The 17,823-nt window shown below is 34.8% G+C and overlaps 3 protein-coding genes across 3 annotated transcripts; all 3 read left to right on the top strand.

Annotated features, from left to right (window-relative positions):
- The first annotated feature begins 1,700 nt into the window (after positions 1-1,700).
- LOC132283160 (tubulin beta-7 chain) lies at positions 1,701-4,271 on the top strand. Its single transcript, XM_059785075.1, has 3 exons — positions 1,701-2,191; positions 2,326-2,595; positions 3,280-4,271. Exons 1-3 carry the CDS (start codon positions 1,798-1,800, stop codon positions 3,948-3,950), a joined length of 1,335 nt encoding a protein of 444 aa, XP_059641058.1. The 5' UTR covers positions 1,701-1,797; the 3' UTR covers positions 3,951-4,271.
- Positions 4,272-7,692: 3,421 nt separating this feature from the next.
- On the top strand, positions 7,693-15,449 carry LOC132282903 (AT-hook motif nuclear-localized protein 5-like). The gene is made up of 5 exons (XM_059784725.1): positions 7,693-8,712; positions 9,806-9,873; positions 11,719-11,850; positions 12,504-12,665; positions 14,839-15,449. Exons 1-5 carry the CDS (start codon positions 8,274-8,276, stop codon positions 15,073-15,075), a joined length of 1,038 nt encoding a protein of 345 aa, XP_059640708.1. The 5' UTR covers positions 7,693-8,273; the 3' UTR covers positions 15,076-15,449.
- Positions 15,450-16,862: 1,413 nt separating this feature from the next.
- On the top strand, positions 16,863-17,594 carry LOC132282526 (putative ripening-related protein 2). The gene has a single exon (XM_059784243.1). The coding sequence runs from the start codon at positions 16,918-16,920 to the stop codon at positions 17,476-17,478; it is 561 nt and encodes a 186-aa protein (XP_059640226.1). The 5' UTR covers positions 16,863-16,917; the 3' UTR covers positions 17,479-17,594.
- The last annotated feature ends 229 nt before the right edge of the window (positions 17,595-17,823 follow it).

Here is a 17,823-nt window from a genome sequence, read left to right as displayed (position 1 = left end):
CATTTATATCTTTTACGCAATAATAATTATAATTTATATTATATCGTTATCTTATGGTGTTGTACTACAATGTAGTGCATTGTACCAAGATATCTTTTACGCGACAATAATTATAATTTATATTATATCGTTATCTTATGGTGTTGTACTACAATGTAGTGCATTGTACCAAGATACAGGACCAAGACACATGATCTTCATAAGATATATAACTGATACATAGTATTACTTACACCATCAATGTATCAAGCAATGCATCCTGAAAAAAATGAGTAACTTATTTAAATAACTAGAGTTAGAACTACTGTCAAAAGCAGAGGCAACTGGGACTGATTGGTGGGGTGGCTACTTTAGGGAGGGAGGACGTCTTAGCATTATTATGGTATGGAGTATTGATTTAGATACAGACATCTTACCTCTCAATATTAGCACCTAGTACTTCAATGACAGCCTAATTATATACGTCACTGTAAATAAATTAAGTTGAAAACAATGCCCCAACGACAACAATTGTCCAAACCGTGACAAAATCTTTGGATCTTATTCATATTTTTAGTCAATATTAATAAAATATATTATTTTATTACATCTCTAAACAAAATTGTAAACGAAACTGGCTTATGTTGCTTTTCTACTTAGTCATGTGATGGCTATTAAGTATTAACTCAGCTGGTATAACCTCTCTTCTCTCGAAGGGGATGTAAGGGTTTAAATCAAGAGTATTTATTTGACCAAAAATAAAATAAAAAATAATTACATGTATTTTTTTATTTTCAAACTTTTCAGAATACTTGAATCCAACATCTTTAATGTGTCTTTGGTTATGCAATGTTTAAACTCATCTTATTATCTCAACAAATAGATGAATTTATGGTTTATTTGCCAATTCAAAGAAGAATATATGAGTTCACTCCTCTTTCTTTTTATCCATTTTTATTCTCACATGCCTTAATATTTTATGGTTTTATGTTAAAATGGAGAGATTGTAGCATTGGATTCCTACACCAACCATCCAAACAGTCCTTTGTGGGAGCTGGAAAGAGAAATAATACTCACATGAGAAGAGACAAACTGACAGAGACACTCATGCCTTCAATTATTGTAGCTTCCTACCTCTCACCTTATTTTATCTCAATCATGAATCAAACTTGCATATATATTACTCATATACTACCTAATTTGATCTCTTAATCACTGGTATAATCTTTCATATTTATATGGTACAACTGTATAATCATCAAATACCAAAACTGCCCTCATTGACAGTGAGATAGGATTTCTTTGGAACACAAACATGTGATTTTACTATTGCTGCATTATTTCGAATAAAATTTCCAAAAAAGTCCTCCAAGAATATGAAATCCTGATGATCTAATTGCAACTTATTGTTAATAGTAATACTCCAAATAATCAAATATAAATAAATTAATGGGAAGACTGGCAAGGATGGATTGGTAATTTTAGAAAGAATGAAGCTGGATAGAGAGATGACTTAGCAAACACAACACAAGGGTTCTTGTTGTCTCTATCCAAGTCCAGCTCACAACTCTTGTTGGGCTTTTTGACATGGCCTCCTCCTCCAGACACGCCCACATGAAAATTATTAATTCCATTTTCTCTCACACATTATTTTTTTCTTCCTAGAGAGAGAAAAAAATATCAGTGTCCCAATCAAAATCCTATCCCATCCACCACTACAAAAACCCATCCCCCCATTTCATCCTCCTATGCCTCTCTTTTCTTTGTTTTTGTACCCCCAATTGGCATAACAAAATTACACCACATTTTCATCCAAAAATGAGAGAAATTCTCCACATCCAAGCTGGCCAATGTGGCAACCAAATTGGTGGCAAGTTTTGGGAGGTTGTGTGCGACGAACACGGCATCGATGCCACCGGAAATTTCGTCGGAGAATCTCAACACCAAATTGAAAGGGTGAATGTGTACTACAATGAGGCTAGTGGTGGCCGGTATGTCCCAAGGGCCGTGCTTATGGATCTTGAGCCCGGTACAATGGACAGCCTACGTACTGGGCCCTACGGTAAAATCTTCAGGCCCGATAACTTTGTTTTCGGCCAAAATGGTGCCGGAAACAATTGGGCCAAGGGACATTACACCGAAGGAGCTGAACTAATAGATTCAGTCCTCGATGTTGTCCGTAAAGAGGCAGAAAATTGTGATTGCTTACAAGGTAAAATTTAAATTTTAGTGATTGAACTAGTAAAACATTAACAATGTACGTACAAAAACACATCTTTCAATGATTGACAGTTAATTATATTTTGATCACGAGAATAATGTTTATATTTGTTCATTGCATTATAGGGTTTCAGATTTGTCATTCGCTTGGAGGTGGGACGGGTTCGGGAATGGGGACTCTGTTGATATCTAAGATCAGAGAAGAATACCCTGATCGGATGATGTTGACATTCTCCGTCTTCCCTTCACCTAAGGTCTCCGACACCGTTGTGGAGCCTTATAATGCCACCCTCTCCGTCCACCAGCTGGTTGAAAATGCAGATGAATGCATGGTTCTTGACAATGAGGCTCTCTATGATATCTGCTTTCGCACGCTCAAGCTTACCAATCCAAGCTGTAAGTCAACTATTACTTTGCACAAGACAGTCCCATATCTTAGTTTGCACCAATTAATGGTCCACCGTATATACACACAACCACAACAAGCCTACCAATATACTGTATTTCATAAGGTGGACTCTCTTCATCAATGAATTGCAATCTTAACCATCAATATTACTATTATAATTCTATTCCTTCGAAAATGATGGGTCAAATACAAGTGGACGGGTGACAGGAAATCCACATGGTCCCACTTTAAAACATGCGTCGTTTTCATCGGTTTCAATTATTTTTCATAATTCAAAGAATGGCCGAATTCTTATGCAATAATTAATATGATAAAAGTTTTTTTTTTTTTTTTTTAAATATTTACTTCAAAATGATAGAGGTGTTTAGTTAAAGTTTTGTTAGAATCAGCACACAAACCTTATTTCAATCTATCCCCATATAGCACACAAAACCTCCATAGAATAAAATAAACTTAAATAGAATCATTGCAACACATCTAGAGGTATAAAAATGAGAATATGTACAGCATGCTGTAATTTCATAGTATGTATAGCTTTGATAAGCCGTGACATATACATATATATATATATATACATGCTGTAATTTCATAGTATGTATAGCTTTGATAAGCCGTGACATATATATATATATATATATATATATATATATATATATATATATATGGTGCAGTTGGAGATTTGAACCACTTGATCTCAACAACCATGAGTGGAGTGACATGCTGCCTCCGGTTCCCCGGTCAACTCAACTCCGATCTCCGGAAACTCGCCGTAAACCTCATCCCCTTCCCGCGCTTACACTTCTTCATGGTAGGCTTTGCGCCCTTGACTTCACGTGGATCACATGATTACCGTGTCCTAACAATCCCAGAACTCACCCAACAAATGTGGGACGTAAAGAACATGATGTGCGCCGCGGATCCACGCCACGGCCGCTACCTCACCGCCTCCGCCATGTTCCGTGGCAAGATGAGCACCAAGGAGGTGGACGAGCAGATGATCAATGTGCAGAACAAGAACTCATCCTACTTTGTTGAGTGGATCCCCAACAATGTGAAGTCAAGTGTGTGTGACATCCCGCCCACCGGGTTGACCATGTCGTCCACGTTCATGGGCAACTCGACGTCGATTCAGGAGATGTTCCGGCGAGTCTCCGAGCAGTTCACGGTCATGTTCCGGCGGAAGGCTTTCCTGCATTGGTACACTGGGGAGGGAATGGATGAGATGGAATTCACAGAGGCGGAGAGTAACATGAATGATTTGGTTTCGGAGTATCAGCAGTATCAAGAGGCGGTGGCAGATAATGAAGAAGAAGAGTATGATGAGGAGGTGATGGAGAACTAGCTAAGAGCTAGGGTTTGATCATTCATGGTTTGAAAATTAAATTTTAAGTTGTATATGTTGGGGCTATATATATATATATATATATTGTCATTGCATATGCTTAAATCTTAATTTGGTGGTAATTAAATAAGGAGATGATTGATTTTCTTTTCTTTTTTTTGTTTCTTTTTTGGAATATTGGATTCTCTATATATGTTCCATTTTGTATAAGTTTTACACAATATTTTGTCTGATGGGTTGTTTAATTGTTGTATTTAAATATGTCTATATATGTTGTCTCTCTTTATTAATTTTTAATAAGATGTCTCAATATCTTTCTTATTTTATTTTTTAATAAGAATTATTACAAATGAATGGTGTTAATGGCTCGTATTTATCATTTAATAGAGTCCAAATCTCATCATTTCAAAAAAAATGAAGTTGACCAAAATACTGACGTGGACATGGAAATTAAAACACTGTTTACCCTCACTGACATGCACTTTTATTTATATAGGTACAACTTTTTATGCATGGAGGTACCATTTTTTATAAAACAGGTACCACTTTTATTTACATAAGTACCACTTTTTTGTGCAACACAAAAAGTGGTACCTAATGACAAAAAGTGGTACCTGCATGCACAAAAAGTGGTACCTATGTGTCCAAAAGTGATACTTCAATGAGGGTAAAGAGTGTTTTTTCATGTTTTCATTTTTTTTGAAACTATGAGTCTTTCGCTCCAAATAATAAATATGGACCATTAATACCATTTATATGTAATAATTCCTTTTTAATTAATAAACTACATTAGAGTTCGTGGAACAGGTAAAAGGGAACAAAGCAAAAACTCTTTAATATAATGTCAACTAACTAAAATTGAGTTGGTAATTAACAATTAGTTAATTACAACTCAAAATATTATCTTTCTTATTTTAAAAATAATCTAAATCAATTAGAGATCTAAACTTCATCACTAAATTAACATGTATAATGACATGTATTTCTTTTTTCTTTTTTCTTTCCAAAAAACATTATGTACAGAAAAAAATGTAGTTTCGAATGAAACTTAAATTGAAATTTTCATACTGAGATATTGTTGCAACTTAATGTCAATGGGATGTCAATTGAATTTGAATGATTTTATTCACAATTTATGTATCATTTTTAAATTAAAACACATCATCTAGTGTGGAGCATTTAGAAAAAAACAGGGAGTTCACCATGAAATGATTAACGTTATGGTTGTAACTATAACTCAAAATAACAATTTTTATTAAAATATTATATAAAAATGAATGGGGTACTCCATACTCAATAATTCAGAAATAAGTTTTGTGTAAGGTAGAGTTGAGAGTCCAACACATTCTATGGTTGTCACACTTTCATTGTACCGGCTGAATTTCTTTAACAATTATATGGAATTGCCATTTGGGCCGCCTAAACCTACTAAATATGAAAAATCAAAATAATTTGAAATCATTTAGACCACCAATCAAAAATCCCGAAAAGGAAGAAAAGAATAAGAGAGCAAAAATAGAATATATGAGGGGGTTGGTCTAAGTCACATAAAGTGAAAACGAAAGTGGGAGCGAATTTGAAAATGAGTGTACGAAAATAACAAAATTAAGTGACAAACAGCAAGATTGGAAGCGAAAGTAAGAGCAGTTGAAAAAGATTGTGTGACTTAAAATTTAGTGTTACTCATATTTTACGAAAGATGCTCACTTATAAATTTGAGCATATTAAAACTCGTTGGAAAATACTTGAAAGTACAACAATTGAAACAACAATTCTAGAATCTTTTCAATTACTCATATGAGAACTATAATCTTTAGTTCCAAAACTGAATTATTTCCTCCTCTTTGAGAAGAACTTACAGTTTAATAAGAAAAATGCTTAATCGAAATGAATCTAAAGTTTTCTTCTATGATTCATAGGTATAAACATTTCCGAATTAAATTAATTTCTTCTCAACAAAATAAGCGCCAATAAAAAGCCTACCTAATGAAGAGATTGATAGTGGGGGAGTGCATGTTACTCCGTATTTATAGCAATTTTGTGACATTAGTGGCCCAAAGCCCAAGATATGACAATGATTGGGCCATCCACTAACATACCCACTTTGCTTACCTTGGACTTTCAATCTCTGTGTGAAGCCTGAAAGTACTACTCATATTTATAAATGACCTCCTAAATTATCAATTCAGCAAACAGCTCCATGTACTTTTGTAGTACTCTTCACGTTATCATGAAGAAAAAATTACGGAGTACACGATTTTGTCCCATATATTTTTAGTTGTGGACTAAATTACTCTTAGATTTCTGTACCACTGTAATTATTTTTACCTTTCATACTCTGTCTTATACCCAAAGAGGAAGTAAAACAAAACTCATAAAAGGTCAAAGGTGTCATAAATTCATTATAAAAGTAAGGGTAGAGGGGGAGGGGGGGCTCTCTACCCTAGCAGCATCTCCAATCCAAAGCTAAAAGACTCGTTATTTCTAAAATATAGCGAAATATAGCGACGAGATTTTAAAAGAGACTCTTCAATGCAATGTTAAAAGGACTGTTAATTTTTAACTTTGCTAAAAATTTTGCCAATTGTAACATAAGAAATAGTTATTGCTATTTCAGAGAGAGAAAGAAAGAAGGAGGAAGGGGTTCTCAGATTTTGCATATATATATATATATATATATATATATATATATAAAGATCATAAAAAATTTCACCAAATAATATTTAGTTTGCAAAACAAGAATTACAGACCTTGATTAAAAAAAGTAAACAAAAATGGAACCTCTTTCTCAATGGGTTTGGTGAAGAGATTCTCGGCCTTTGATGTCAAGAAGGAAGAGAGCAGAGGTCGCCCTTGCCATGGATTAGTTGATTTAGAAAATAATTACAGAGCTTCATTAGTTGATTTAGAAAAAAAATTAAATCAAAATCCATACATACAAGTTAGCAGTTGCAGAGAGAGAGAGAGAGGGGCAAGCTTGAGAGTTGAGAGCCAACAACTGGAGCTTGCGAACGGCGAAACTGAACTGAAACAGCGAGGGGGGGCAATTTCAGAGCTGCGAGAATAGAGATGGAGGCGATTGGGGAGGCTGAAATGATTTGCCCTAAAAATATATATATTTTTAATAATAATATAATCAAATATATATAATATACATATATATATATATATATATAATATATAAATTTCCTAAAAAGAAAAAAGAATTATATAATAATATAATCAAATAAATAAAATTTATACATATATATATTTGGGTCCTTTTTTGACCAAATATTTTAGATTTTTGATTCTTTTTAATTAAATTTAATTTTAGTTTCCTTCTACGGTATACAATTTGACTTGGAATGTGCCTAATATTAACATTGCTGATGCAAATATATATGGCGAGAATGGTAGTTGAAAAAGAATAATGGTTGTGTTAAAAAATTACATTTTCATCATTAGAGCAGAATTGCTAAAATATAGCATTTTGACACTGTAGTACTGTCAAAATATAGATTTGGCATTTAAACTTGACATTTTTACATTGGAGCTCTAAGAATTCCAGTAGTACAGTATTTTGTAAGGACGTATGGCCATTTTGGTAAATTTGTAGGGCACAACTGACCTCTCTGACCCTACCTAGATTAGTCCTAGTCCACTGCACAATCTGAACTCACTCACTACTTGCAATCACAGTCCTTGTAGTCTTGACTACTAACTCTACAATAAATTATTATTAAAAAGAAAAAGGTCTTCCCTTTCTTCGATCAAATCTCATTTTTTTACCATTTAACTTTACCTTTTGTCTTTAGTTTTCCTTTTCTCTTTCCTAAACTCTCTCCCCTTCATTCCTATTTGATTTCAATTCTAGGGTTTCTTGCTTTTTCTTTCTTTCTTTCCTTGGTGTGTCCAAGAACAGCTAACAGTTCAGCAACGGTTAGCATGTTATTTGAGTAGCTTCAGATTTTCAACATTCTTTGCCAGTAAGCTCTTTTCTATGTTCATGTCAGTAAAATTGTTCATGCTCAAACATTAATTCCAGTTTTCTAGCTTCAAAATTAGCGGCCTTTGTTGTCTTTTCTTTCTTTCTTTGGTCTAGAGGTTTCAAAATCTGCTCTTTCCTTCTCTGGGTTTTTCATATTCAGAGAAAAACCCTTGTAAAACCCTTGTGTGTAGGTGATGGTTGAATTTCTGGTTCAGATTTAGGTTTTCAGTAATTTCATTAATTGGCATCTAGGAATTTCTGAGTTGTAGATTTAGGTTTTAAGACGACACACAAGTACATATATTGGCATCCAGGAACAAAGTGTTTTGTGTGAATATTCACCGACTAAATGCATGGATGGAAGAGAAGGCATGGCACTATCTGGGTTTGCTCCTTTTTACCTCCATGGAGGGGCTAGTGGTTCTGGGTCTGGAACAGACACTGATTTGCATGTCCCTCCTGGTTTCAGGAACTTATCCAACAACCCTAGTAGTTCATTTCAGATTAATGTAAGGGGTAGCTCTGTAGAGTCAACAATTCCAGTAGAAAACCCATCACCCAATTTTCCTCATGGCCTTAACATTGGTGTGGCCTCTGGTGTGCCACTGAGCGAGCCAGCGAAGAAGAAAAGAGGGAGGCCTCGAAAATACAGACCCGAGACTGAGGGTGCCAATATGTCCCTGGGACTGTCTCCTATGTCATTGGCCCCTTCATCAGGGTCAGTCACACAAATCCTGAAGGTTAGAGGTCGGCCACCTGGGACCGGTAAGAAACAGCGATTGGCGTCTCTTGGTAAGTTCTCCCATTGAAGTTGAGTTGCTTTCAATGTGTTATTCTGGGTTGCATATGAGACCACCTTAGCAACAGTTTAACTTTTAAATGTGTTTCTTTGTTCTCAAGGATCCATTCTGATGGCATACAATGCATTTTCGTGACAGTAATTTCTAATTTATGTTTTACATTGCAACTGTAATGCTGCCCGGCTATAGGGATGGATTACAATAACCAAATATAATGATATTCTCAGTGATGTAAATTCCCCCTGAGGTTTATTAATCTTCTTGGTATTATTGGATTCATTAATTTAGTATTTTGTTAACATTTTTTTGTTGGGGTGAAGCCATGGGGTTATATTACTTTTCTGAAACATATCTATTTGGTACTGGAAGTCACTGATGACTGCCATAGACCCCTCATTGACAAAGACATCAAGCGTAGCAGAATCTTGACTTATAACTCCTTTGGAATCCCTCATCTACTAATTCGTCAAATGGTAGCAAAATTTTGATCTAAACATGCCCCAAAATTGTCAAATTTACATTAAAAAGGTCTAATGACATAATAGGTACCTCGATTGAGGTATTTTCATTCGAAGATTCAATTTTTACTTACTAAAAAATTCTTTGTGACTTCAAAGAAAACTCAAATAAGTTTAACTAAAAACTCTCATTTTCTTTCAAAGATTCAATATTTATACAATAAAAAGGTCTAGTGACTTAAAAGGTACCTTAATTGAGATATTTTCATTCAAATATTCAATCTTTACTCATTAAATCACTCTTCGTGACGTCAAAGGGAACTCGAATAAGTTTAACCACTGTGTATTATATAGACACAAAAGGCCTTGACATACAGAGTTTCATGTTTGGGAAACGGAATTATGTCAGTCTCTGCATCTTTGGGGACAAGATACCAATATTCTGGATGTTGATTTCTTAGTTTTCTGGTTTAACGATTCCTCCTTCAAAGTGGCAAAAGTTTGTTAACTCCCCTAACTGATTTTTTATTTACTGTTAACCATGTACTCTGTATATTGTAAATTTTTGATATATTTGGTTGTTGGAGAATATAATGTAACTTTCAAATGATTAATTGTCTTTGTCAGGTGAATGGATGAGCGATTCAGCAGGACTCGCTTTTACACCACATGTCATCAATATTGCTGTAGGAGAGGTATGCCAGATCCCTAGCAATTTGTAACCAGTTTTAAAATTGGCCACTGCCCTTAATGATGTCACTAGGCCTTTCTGTCATAGATTGATTATTTGGGGTTTGCTACCATTATATGTAGATTATCATTTGGGATGAAAATCAGTCATATGGCTGTTGCAGAAAATTATTGTACGATAGCATCTATTTTGGTCCATTACAGTGTAAAAGCTGTTCTACATCATGTGAAATTTTATATTAATTTACACTATAAGAGCTCAGTGTAGCATTTAATAAATTTAAGTCTCCAGATAAAAGTACATATCTTCTGTGTATTTAGCTGCATCCAATGAATATTTGACTATATTTGATTACATTTCTAATTTCAGAATGTTACTTGTGATTTTAGTGATAAAAACTAGTGCAGAGGTGAACAATAGGAAGTGGCTTGAACTAACATTGACTTTGATACCAAACTACGATTCATTACGATGGATGAAAAGGAAGCCTGATGGTTGAAGTACACGGCCTGGCCTGAGTGACCCAATATTGGGTTTTTCTGGCTAGGATAAGATTGCGAAATATGTTAAAACTAAAGTTAAGTGAGTGCTTAACTGGATGTAACCAGCCATGGTCTAAGGGGTCCACTTCTGAGCCAGGATTTCAACTTATATATACGCTTCTATAAATGTATATATAAGCATTGCACACACACACACACACACACACACATATATGTTTATTAGTATATATATGTTATACTTTAGTTTATGTTTATGTATAGAAGTATATAAACAATTTCGGTTGATTGATTAGTGGTACAGCACTTGATAGCATGCTAAAAGGTCCCATCAGTTGCAACCCCATGGGCCTTCGCAACCTTGTATTTATGTATGAAAACAAAACCTTTTTTTCTTTTAAAATAAAAATCCAGCCCAACCCTAGAGCTGGCTCAGAGGTTACCTGTGGGTCAGGCCTGGGTCTTCGACTAAAACTTCAGATTAGCCTGTAGTGGTCCAATTACTATTTATAACCTGACAGGCTAGGCACGGGCTTAAGAATTTAGAATTGGTCTGGTCTTCTTTTCCATATCCATTACTTAATCATGTCCTTAAATATCATAAATTCAATGAAAATCATTTTTTAAAAATGAAGGATTAGAATTTAGTAAATGCATTCTTCCCCTTCTCTAACATGCATGTCAGTTTGGTTTTTAAGGCGTAAAAAAAGAAAATAAAAAGAAGAGGAAAAGAGAAAGGAAACAGATCAATATTGATTCATATTAATCATTGATTTATACACCCAATTTAGCATTGCCACTGCAACAGGTATTGTGATTTAATATAATGTTTTGAGTAGTATCTTCATAATATAGTGCAAGTCTGGTTTGAAGTTGCCTCTTTCTTCTTTAGAACTTACGAATTTAATGTGGTGAACATCCATAAGCTTTATTTATTCAAAATGTCTTGTCTGCTGAATTACATACTATTGAATTAAACAGATTTTCCTTCACTTTAACATGAACTAGAAAAGAATAAGTAAAGAAGAACAATATTAGATCTCAAGCTGTTGTTTTCTAAAATTCAGTAGAAGCTTGTAATACAAATAGTTAATATGCTCTTCTTCTTCTTCTTTTTTTGTTTTTTGTTTTTTTGTTTGGGCAGGGTTGGGGAGGGGAACAGAGGTTTTAGCTGTTATATGATGGATTAAAGATCTGATTTTGGCATGAATGTTGATCATTATTTTTAAACTCAATTTTTGAATCTTAGTTTATTTGGTGTTGATAAAGAATGTAATAACCCCACTTCTTTGTTTTCGCACTTGTGGATTTTGGCTTACCAAAGATAATCAAGTTATCATCTACTGCAGGACATTGCGGCAAAAATATTATCCTTTTCACAACAGAGGCCAAGGGCTGTGTGCATCTTGTCAGCCAATGGGGCAGTTTCAGCAGTAACACTATATCAGCCTGCATCTTTTAGCGGCACTGTCACATATGAGGTTGAAGAGCTCACAAATTCTTTTCTTTTTTGCATATAGAAAGTTATTACTTTTAGATGCTTTCCCTTTTCTGCTGATATTTAACCAAGGTGTCAATGATTTAGGTCCTTAAATTTGCATATAAAAGCCACATTATGTAGTGACATTATACTGAACCCTGTCAAGTCCTGATCTTAAATGGTATCTAACAATCTAGTACATCTTAGTTTCTATTTTGATAAATTCCTTCTTTAATTCTTATTGTGATTGTAAATTTTATTATGCCCTGCAGCATGCTCAGTGGCATGGCTGAAAAGAATAGGAGAATAACTATGCAATTGGTGATCGCAAAATCTTGGTTTACAAGTCCTTTTTTTAATTAAAAAAAATAAATCAATTTTGTAATTAAAAAAAAATCCTTTTTTTTTTTTTTTTTTTTTTTTCGTTACGAGTATGATTTTTTATAAGGCTAACTCATAGTAATACAGATTATCATATGCTTATATGGCTGATGATATTAAGCTGAACACCTGTGATTCTGCTGTAATATTGTAGATTTACTTTTCCATGCATAAGAAACTTATTGTTGTTCCTTCTTTCCCTTCTGCGAGAATACTATCCAAATCCTTTGTTCTTTTTGTGCAAATGCAACTTATTTGTTTTGACTTCTGTAGGGACGTTTTGAGATATTATGCTTGTCGGGTTCTTACTTGCTTTCTGAAAGTGGTGGTACTCACAATCGAACTGGTGGTCTAAGTGTTTCTCTTTGTAGTCCTAATGGCCATGTCTTTGGAGGAGGAGTGAAGGGCATGTTTATTGCAGCAAGCCCAGTTCAGGTATATACTCTCTCTCTCTCTCTCTCTCTCTCTCTCTCTCTGTCTCTGTGATAAGTAGATTATATCCTTTTTATATGTCCCTTGAACTCACTGCTCATGTTTATATTTGCATCTATCATCTTATTTTGTTTTTGGTTGGATAATTGCTGCATTATAAGGCCAAGCCAAAGTATAGCACTTGAGCTTCACTATAACCTTCTACATGGGCATCTGCCATTTTCTCTTATTTTGATGCTTCCAGTTTCCCTTTTGTGCTGATTGTGCATTAATATTGACAAAATAATACAATTTTAGTTAAAAGAAAACAATTTATTAGCTAGATGGAATTTTTTTTTCAATACCTACTAAATGAGGAATACCTGAAGCAGAAGTAGGTGTTGAATTTAATATAATAATGATAGATAAAATCACCAATAAGGAAGTAGAGGAGACAATGAAAAAAATGCGGGAAAATATAAAACAGTATTTAATGATAATATACCTATAAAGGTTTGGAGAATTTTAGGAAAGTTAGGAATTGAGTGGTTAACAAAGTTATTTAACAACATTCTAAAAGAAGGCATGATGCCAAATAAATGGAAGGAAAGAATAATAGTTTCAATTTGCAGAAAAAAGAAAGAAGGGATAATACAAAATTTGTGGCAACTATAGAGGCACTTAATTAAGGAGTCACACAATGAAACTATGGGAAAGGATAATAGAACAAAGATTAAGGAACGACTCCACGACATTCGATAAGCAACTTGGATTTATAGTAACTATAGAGGCACTTAATTAAGGAGTCATACAATGAAACTATGGGATAGGATAATAGAACAAAGATTAAGGAAGGAATCCGCGACATTTGATAAGTCATACAATGAAACTTGGATTCATGCCAAATCAACAATGGAAGCTATTTCTTAATAAGAAAATTAATTGAAGAATGTAGGAGTAAGCAAAGAGGTCTACATATGGTTTTTATAGTTTTTGAAAAAGCATATAGTAGGGTTCTAAGAGATAATTTGACGGGCGTTATAAAGAAACAAACTAGAGTTTATTTTATATGTGGTGAGACTAGTGAGTTTTCTATGATTGTAGGCTTGCACCAAGGATCAATGTTAAGCCCATAGTTATTTGTTATATAAGTTTAAGATAAAATAACAAGACTTTCAAGGAGACATTCCATAATGCATGTTGTTTGCCGATGATTGGTGATACTGGATGCTTCTATAGGGAAATTTAGCAATAAGATTAGAAATGTGAAGAAATGCCTTGGAATCAAAAGGATTGAGAGTTTGTAGAACTAAAACAGAGTATATGGAATGTAAATTTAATAAAAAAATCGGATCTTGGTAATATAATGAGCACACCTCAAAACAAATGATTATTCAAAATAACGACTTCCAATATTTAGGATTGATAATACAAAAGGATGAGAGATACATAGTGATATAGTGAGTAGAATTGGATCAGAGTGGACAAAATGGAGACAAGTTCATTTTATGTGATAAAAAACAAATTGGTTAAAAGAAAAACTCTATAAAATTGATCTTAGATGATTAGACCAACTATTCTATATGAGACAGAGTGTTGGGTTTTAAAAAAGAAGTAAGAATAACACATTCATGTAATGGAAATGCTAATTTTAAGATGGATGCTCAGAGTAACTAGAAGAGATAAGAGTTACTAAGAAGAGGAAAATTAGTTTTCATTGAAGGTAAGAGATAAGAGAGGACGACCAAAATTAATGCGGAATGAAAGTATTAAAAATAATTTTAAAAAGTTAAATATAATAGAAGGTAAGAGAGTGGGGGCAACCTAAATTAATGTGGGAGAGTACAACCTAAATTAACGTGGAATGAAAGTATTAAAAATTATTTTAAAAAGTTAAATATAATAGGTTAGATCGTGTAATAGACTAGAATGGAAAAAGAGAATTCATGTGCCGACCTCATTCGTACAAGGTTGATGATGATGATGGACATAAATTTTGAGCATTCAAGTATTCAACCAAAAGCTAGTATATTCATTATATAGCAAGCAAATTTTGTGCCTCAAGTAATCAAGGTGGTGGGTTGATGGGAATTGTCTGTATCGTGCATTTGGCTTAGTGGTGGGAACAGGGTTCATGGTACAACTTTCCATGCATGTTTAAGAGTTTTAACCAAGTAATAGACGTCACTTGCTGCAGGTGGTTGTATGCAGTTTTGTATATGGTGGTTCTAAGACAAAGGACAAAATCAAGGTTGGTCCAAAAGACAAAGGTGAGGAGAATTCTGCGCTTGAGCCTCGTGAAAAATCAGCTACACCAGCTAATGCTGCTCCTGGTCAAAAATCAACTCCGAATTCAGCATTGGATGTGTGGCCGCCTGGTTCTCGGCCAGATCTGAGAAACCCTCACACAGAGATTGACCTGACGCGTGGATGATCTAACTTGCTGCCGTAGGCCCAAGGCAATTCTGTGTATATTTGTTGTAAATGAACCGGACCACTCGGATCTGCATACTCCTAAGCTCACCTTGTGTGCCCACCATTAGATGATGAGTAATTTAACATAGTTACACACTGCCCATTTTGAGATTTCAAAATAACCATTGTAGAATATTCTGTGGTAGGTTGCAATTTGATGCATTGTTGTTACCAATCGTTGCAGTTATGAGTGTTATTTCTTCAAATTGAACTGATGCAAATGATGAAGGGTGGTGTTCTTTTGGCCTTCAGATGCTGCTGTGATGCACTTCATTTTCAGTTTGTAAAAATTGACAATGCTAGTATTCTATTTTGGTTTCCTCTTAGAAATTACGAACTTAAAAAATCATTTTTGCGCAACGGATATGGATGAAACAAGCTTCGACGCCAAACTACTGAAAAGAGCAATTTATTTGTTGGCAGTATTTTTCGTTGAAAGCAGCCCAAAGGCATCTTGGAGTCTACAATTCTCATTAATTCTTGATTTTGTTGTATCAAGGAATGTTTAAAGGTCTACTGGGCAAAGAATTACGTTTGTGTAAATTAATTCAACAAACAGGGTTAGATAAATGACTGATAGGATAATTGTGGAATTGGTCACATATAGCAACAAATACAATCCAATCATTCTAAACTGGGGAATGCAAACTCTATTTTGCATTACAAAGTACCTTTTAAAATGTAAAATTATGTAAAGTGGTACTAGGAGACCATGCGCCATGATGAAGACGTGAAGTGTTCACTACAAAGGTAAAATTTGGGCATAGAGATGGTAAGAAACTTTTCTTTCTTCTCTCTACCAGTCTCGAAATCTTTTACCTAAGGTTCCAAGGCCACCAAGATAAAGGCGGTATGATGCAACATTGTTCGAATGACAACTGTCTCATGTGACTGTCACATTCATCACTAATGTGAATGGAACTGAAGAGTCAACAACAAACATGGAGAGTACCAACTCTGTCTGCTATATCACATGGATGAACAGGGTTTCATCAAATTCAATCCATGCCAATGCAGAGCTAAAAACCAACCATTTTTCCTTGAGAGACCTGGGAATGAACAGCACTTCCTACAATTGGTACTCAAATGTGCTGTGTAAGACCATATAATGAGCTATATACATAATTAAAGCTTTAGCATGTATGATCACTATTTTTTCCCACAAAAATTGACATTGTGCCCCTACCACTGCCCCAATTTACTGCAAGTGAAGGAATCCCCCTTGGTTTTTGTTACCGATTGATGTGACAATCATTGAGATAAATACTCTATTAGAACAGAAACTCCATCTTATCTATTACGGCTTACGTCTTTGTTGAATACTATCTATTAGAGCTACACTAAAAACCAATCAGACACTAAAAACCAATCAGACATGATATTATTACTCGTTGGTTTGCAAATGTGCCTCCAGCTCAAGAAGTCGTGTCCTATGCTCCCAATATATTGTAAACTCCAACCTTTTTGGACACTGAATCCACCGAGGAATCACATTAGACTCCGACCTTTTTGGACACTGAATCCACCGAGGAATCACATTTAGACACTTCCCTAGTAAATTTCACAATGCTGTAAAAGACTATAATAAATATAGAAGATAATGACATTTAACATATATAGCAAACCAGCTGTTTGTGTCCAGGATAACAATTTCCCATTTTCTAGTAAAATAATAGTAACATAAATCCAAAACAATTGTTTCATGAGTGACTTCATGCTATGTTTTTAAGCCCTTTAACAGATACACCCTCACTGCACCAAAAACATTAAACACATTGCATGAAAGCAATAAACTGAGAAAATGGAGAAGAAAGTTTGCTTTAGAGTAACCCATCTAGTACTAGTCTTCCTTTTCATGGTTGTGATTGGTTTTACAATGGTTGAAGCTCAAAAGTGCAAGCCAAGTGGCAAACTCAAGGGGAAGAAACCACCCAAAAACGAGTGCGGGGACGAATGCTGTGAAGCCGGCAAGTTTTACCCCACTTACAAGTGTTCACCACCCGTGTCGCGGCGTACAAAGGCAATTCTGACCATTAACAACTTTGAGAAGGGTGGAGATGGCGGCGCACCTTCTGAATGTGACGGCAAGTTCCACTCCAACAAAACACCAGTGGTTGCTCTATCCACAGGATGGTTCAATAAGATGAAAAGGTGCCACAAGAACATCACCATCCATGCAAAGGGAAAGAGTGTGGCGGCAATGGTGGTGGATGAGTGTGACTCGACTGTTGGGTGTGACTCCGTTCATGCATACCAGCCGCCGTGCCCCAATAATATTGTTGATGGTTCCGAAGCAGTTTGGAAAGCTTTGGGAGTCCCTAAAAAAGACTGGGGATGGATGGAGATCTACTGGTCTGAATGATTTCTATTTACTTTTTTGTGATGTTGCATAGCTACTGCAATAAGTCTTGTTTATGTGTTACAAATGCTTTCTGCAATAAATTGCTGTTCAGTTTCCACAAAATACAAGAAAAAACAACGCAGTTGCAGGGCACCTCTATTATAGATGAAGTGCCCTTTTTGGATCACAGAAGGAAGGATATGTACATAATAACCTCAAGAGAAGCAAATTTTGCTAAAAGGTGAACAAAGACACTAAATAATCTACTCAATTTCAGACAGGTCTCAGATAAATTAATTAAAACCTCAACTATTTACATGATCTGTGTCAATTCAGTGATATAAGGATGGACAAGGTATGGTTCAG

This window comes from Cornus florida, unplaced genomic scaffold (genome assembly GCF_030987335.1).
Source record: "Cornus florida cultivar Cherokee Brave unplaced genomic scaffold, ASM3098733v1 CherokeeBrave_3.0.0_Hap2_Chr11, whole genome shotgun sequence".
NCBI classification, from domain to species: domain Eukaryota; kingdom Viridiplantae; phylum Streptophyta; class Magnoliopsida; order Cornales; family Cornaceae; genus Cornus; species Cornus florida.
This window is presented reverse-complemented; position numbering and strand designations above follow the sequence as displayed.

Excerpts from the sequence above, each read along its gene's own strand:
- LOC132283160 (XM_059785075.1), top strand. The coding sequence starts at position 1,798 with ATGAGAGAAATTCTCCACATCCAAGCTGGCCAATGTGGCAACCAAATT. Across the intron at positions 2,192-2,325 it reads AAATTGTGATTGCTTACAAG|GGTTTCAGATTTGTCATTCG; the intron begins GTAAAATTTAAA and ends ATTGCATTATAG. Across the intron at positions 2,596-3,279 it reads CAAGCTTACCAATCCAAGCT|TTGGAGATTTGAACCACTTG; the intron begins GTAAGTCAACTA and ends TATATGGTGCAG.
- LOC132282903 (XM_059784725.1), top strand. The coding sequence starts at position 8,274 with ATGGATGGAAGAGAAGGCATGGCACTATCTGGGTTTGCTCCTTTTTAC. Across the intron at positions 8,713-9,805 it reads ACAGCGATTGGCGTCTCTTG|GTGAATGGATGAGCGATTCA; the intron begins GTAAGTTCTCCC and ends TGTCTTTGTCAG. Across the intron at positions 12,666-14,838 it reads TTGCAGCAAGCCCAGTTCAG|GTGGTTGTATGCAGTTTTGT; the intron begins GTATATACTCTC and ends CACTTGCTGCAG.
- LOC132282526 (XM_059784243.1), top strand. The coding sequence starts at position 16,918 with ATGGAGAAGAAAGTTTGCTTTAGAGTAACCCATCTAGTACTAGTCTTC.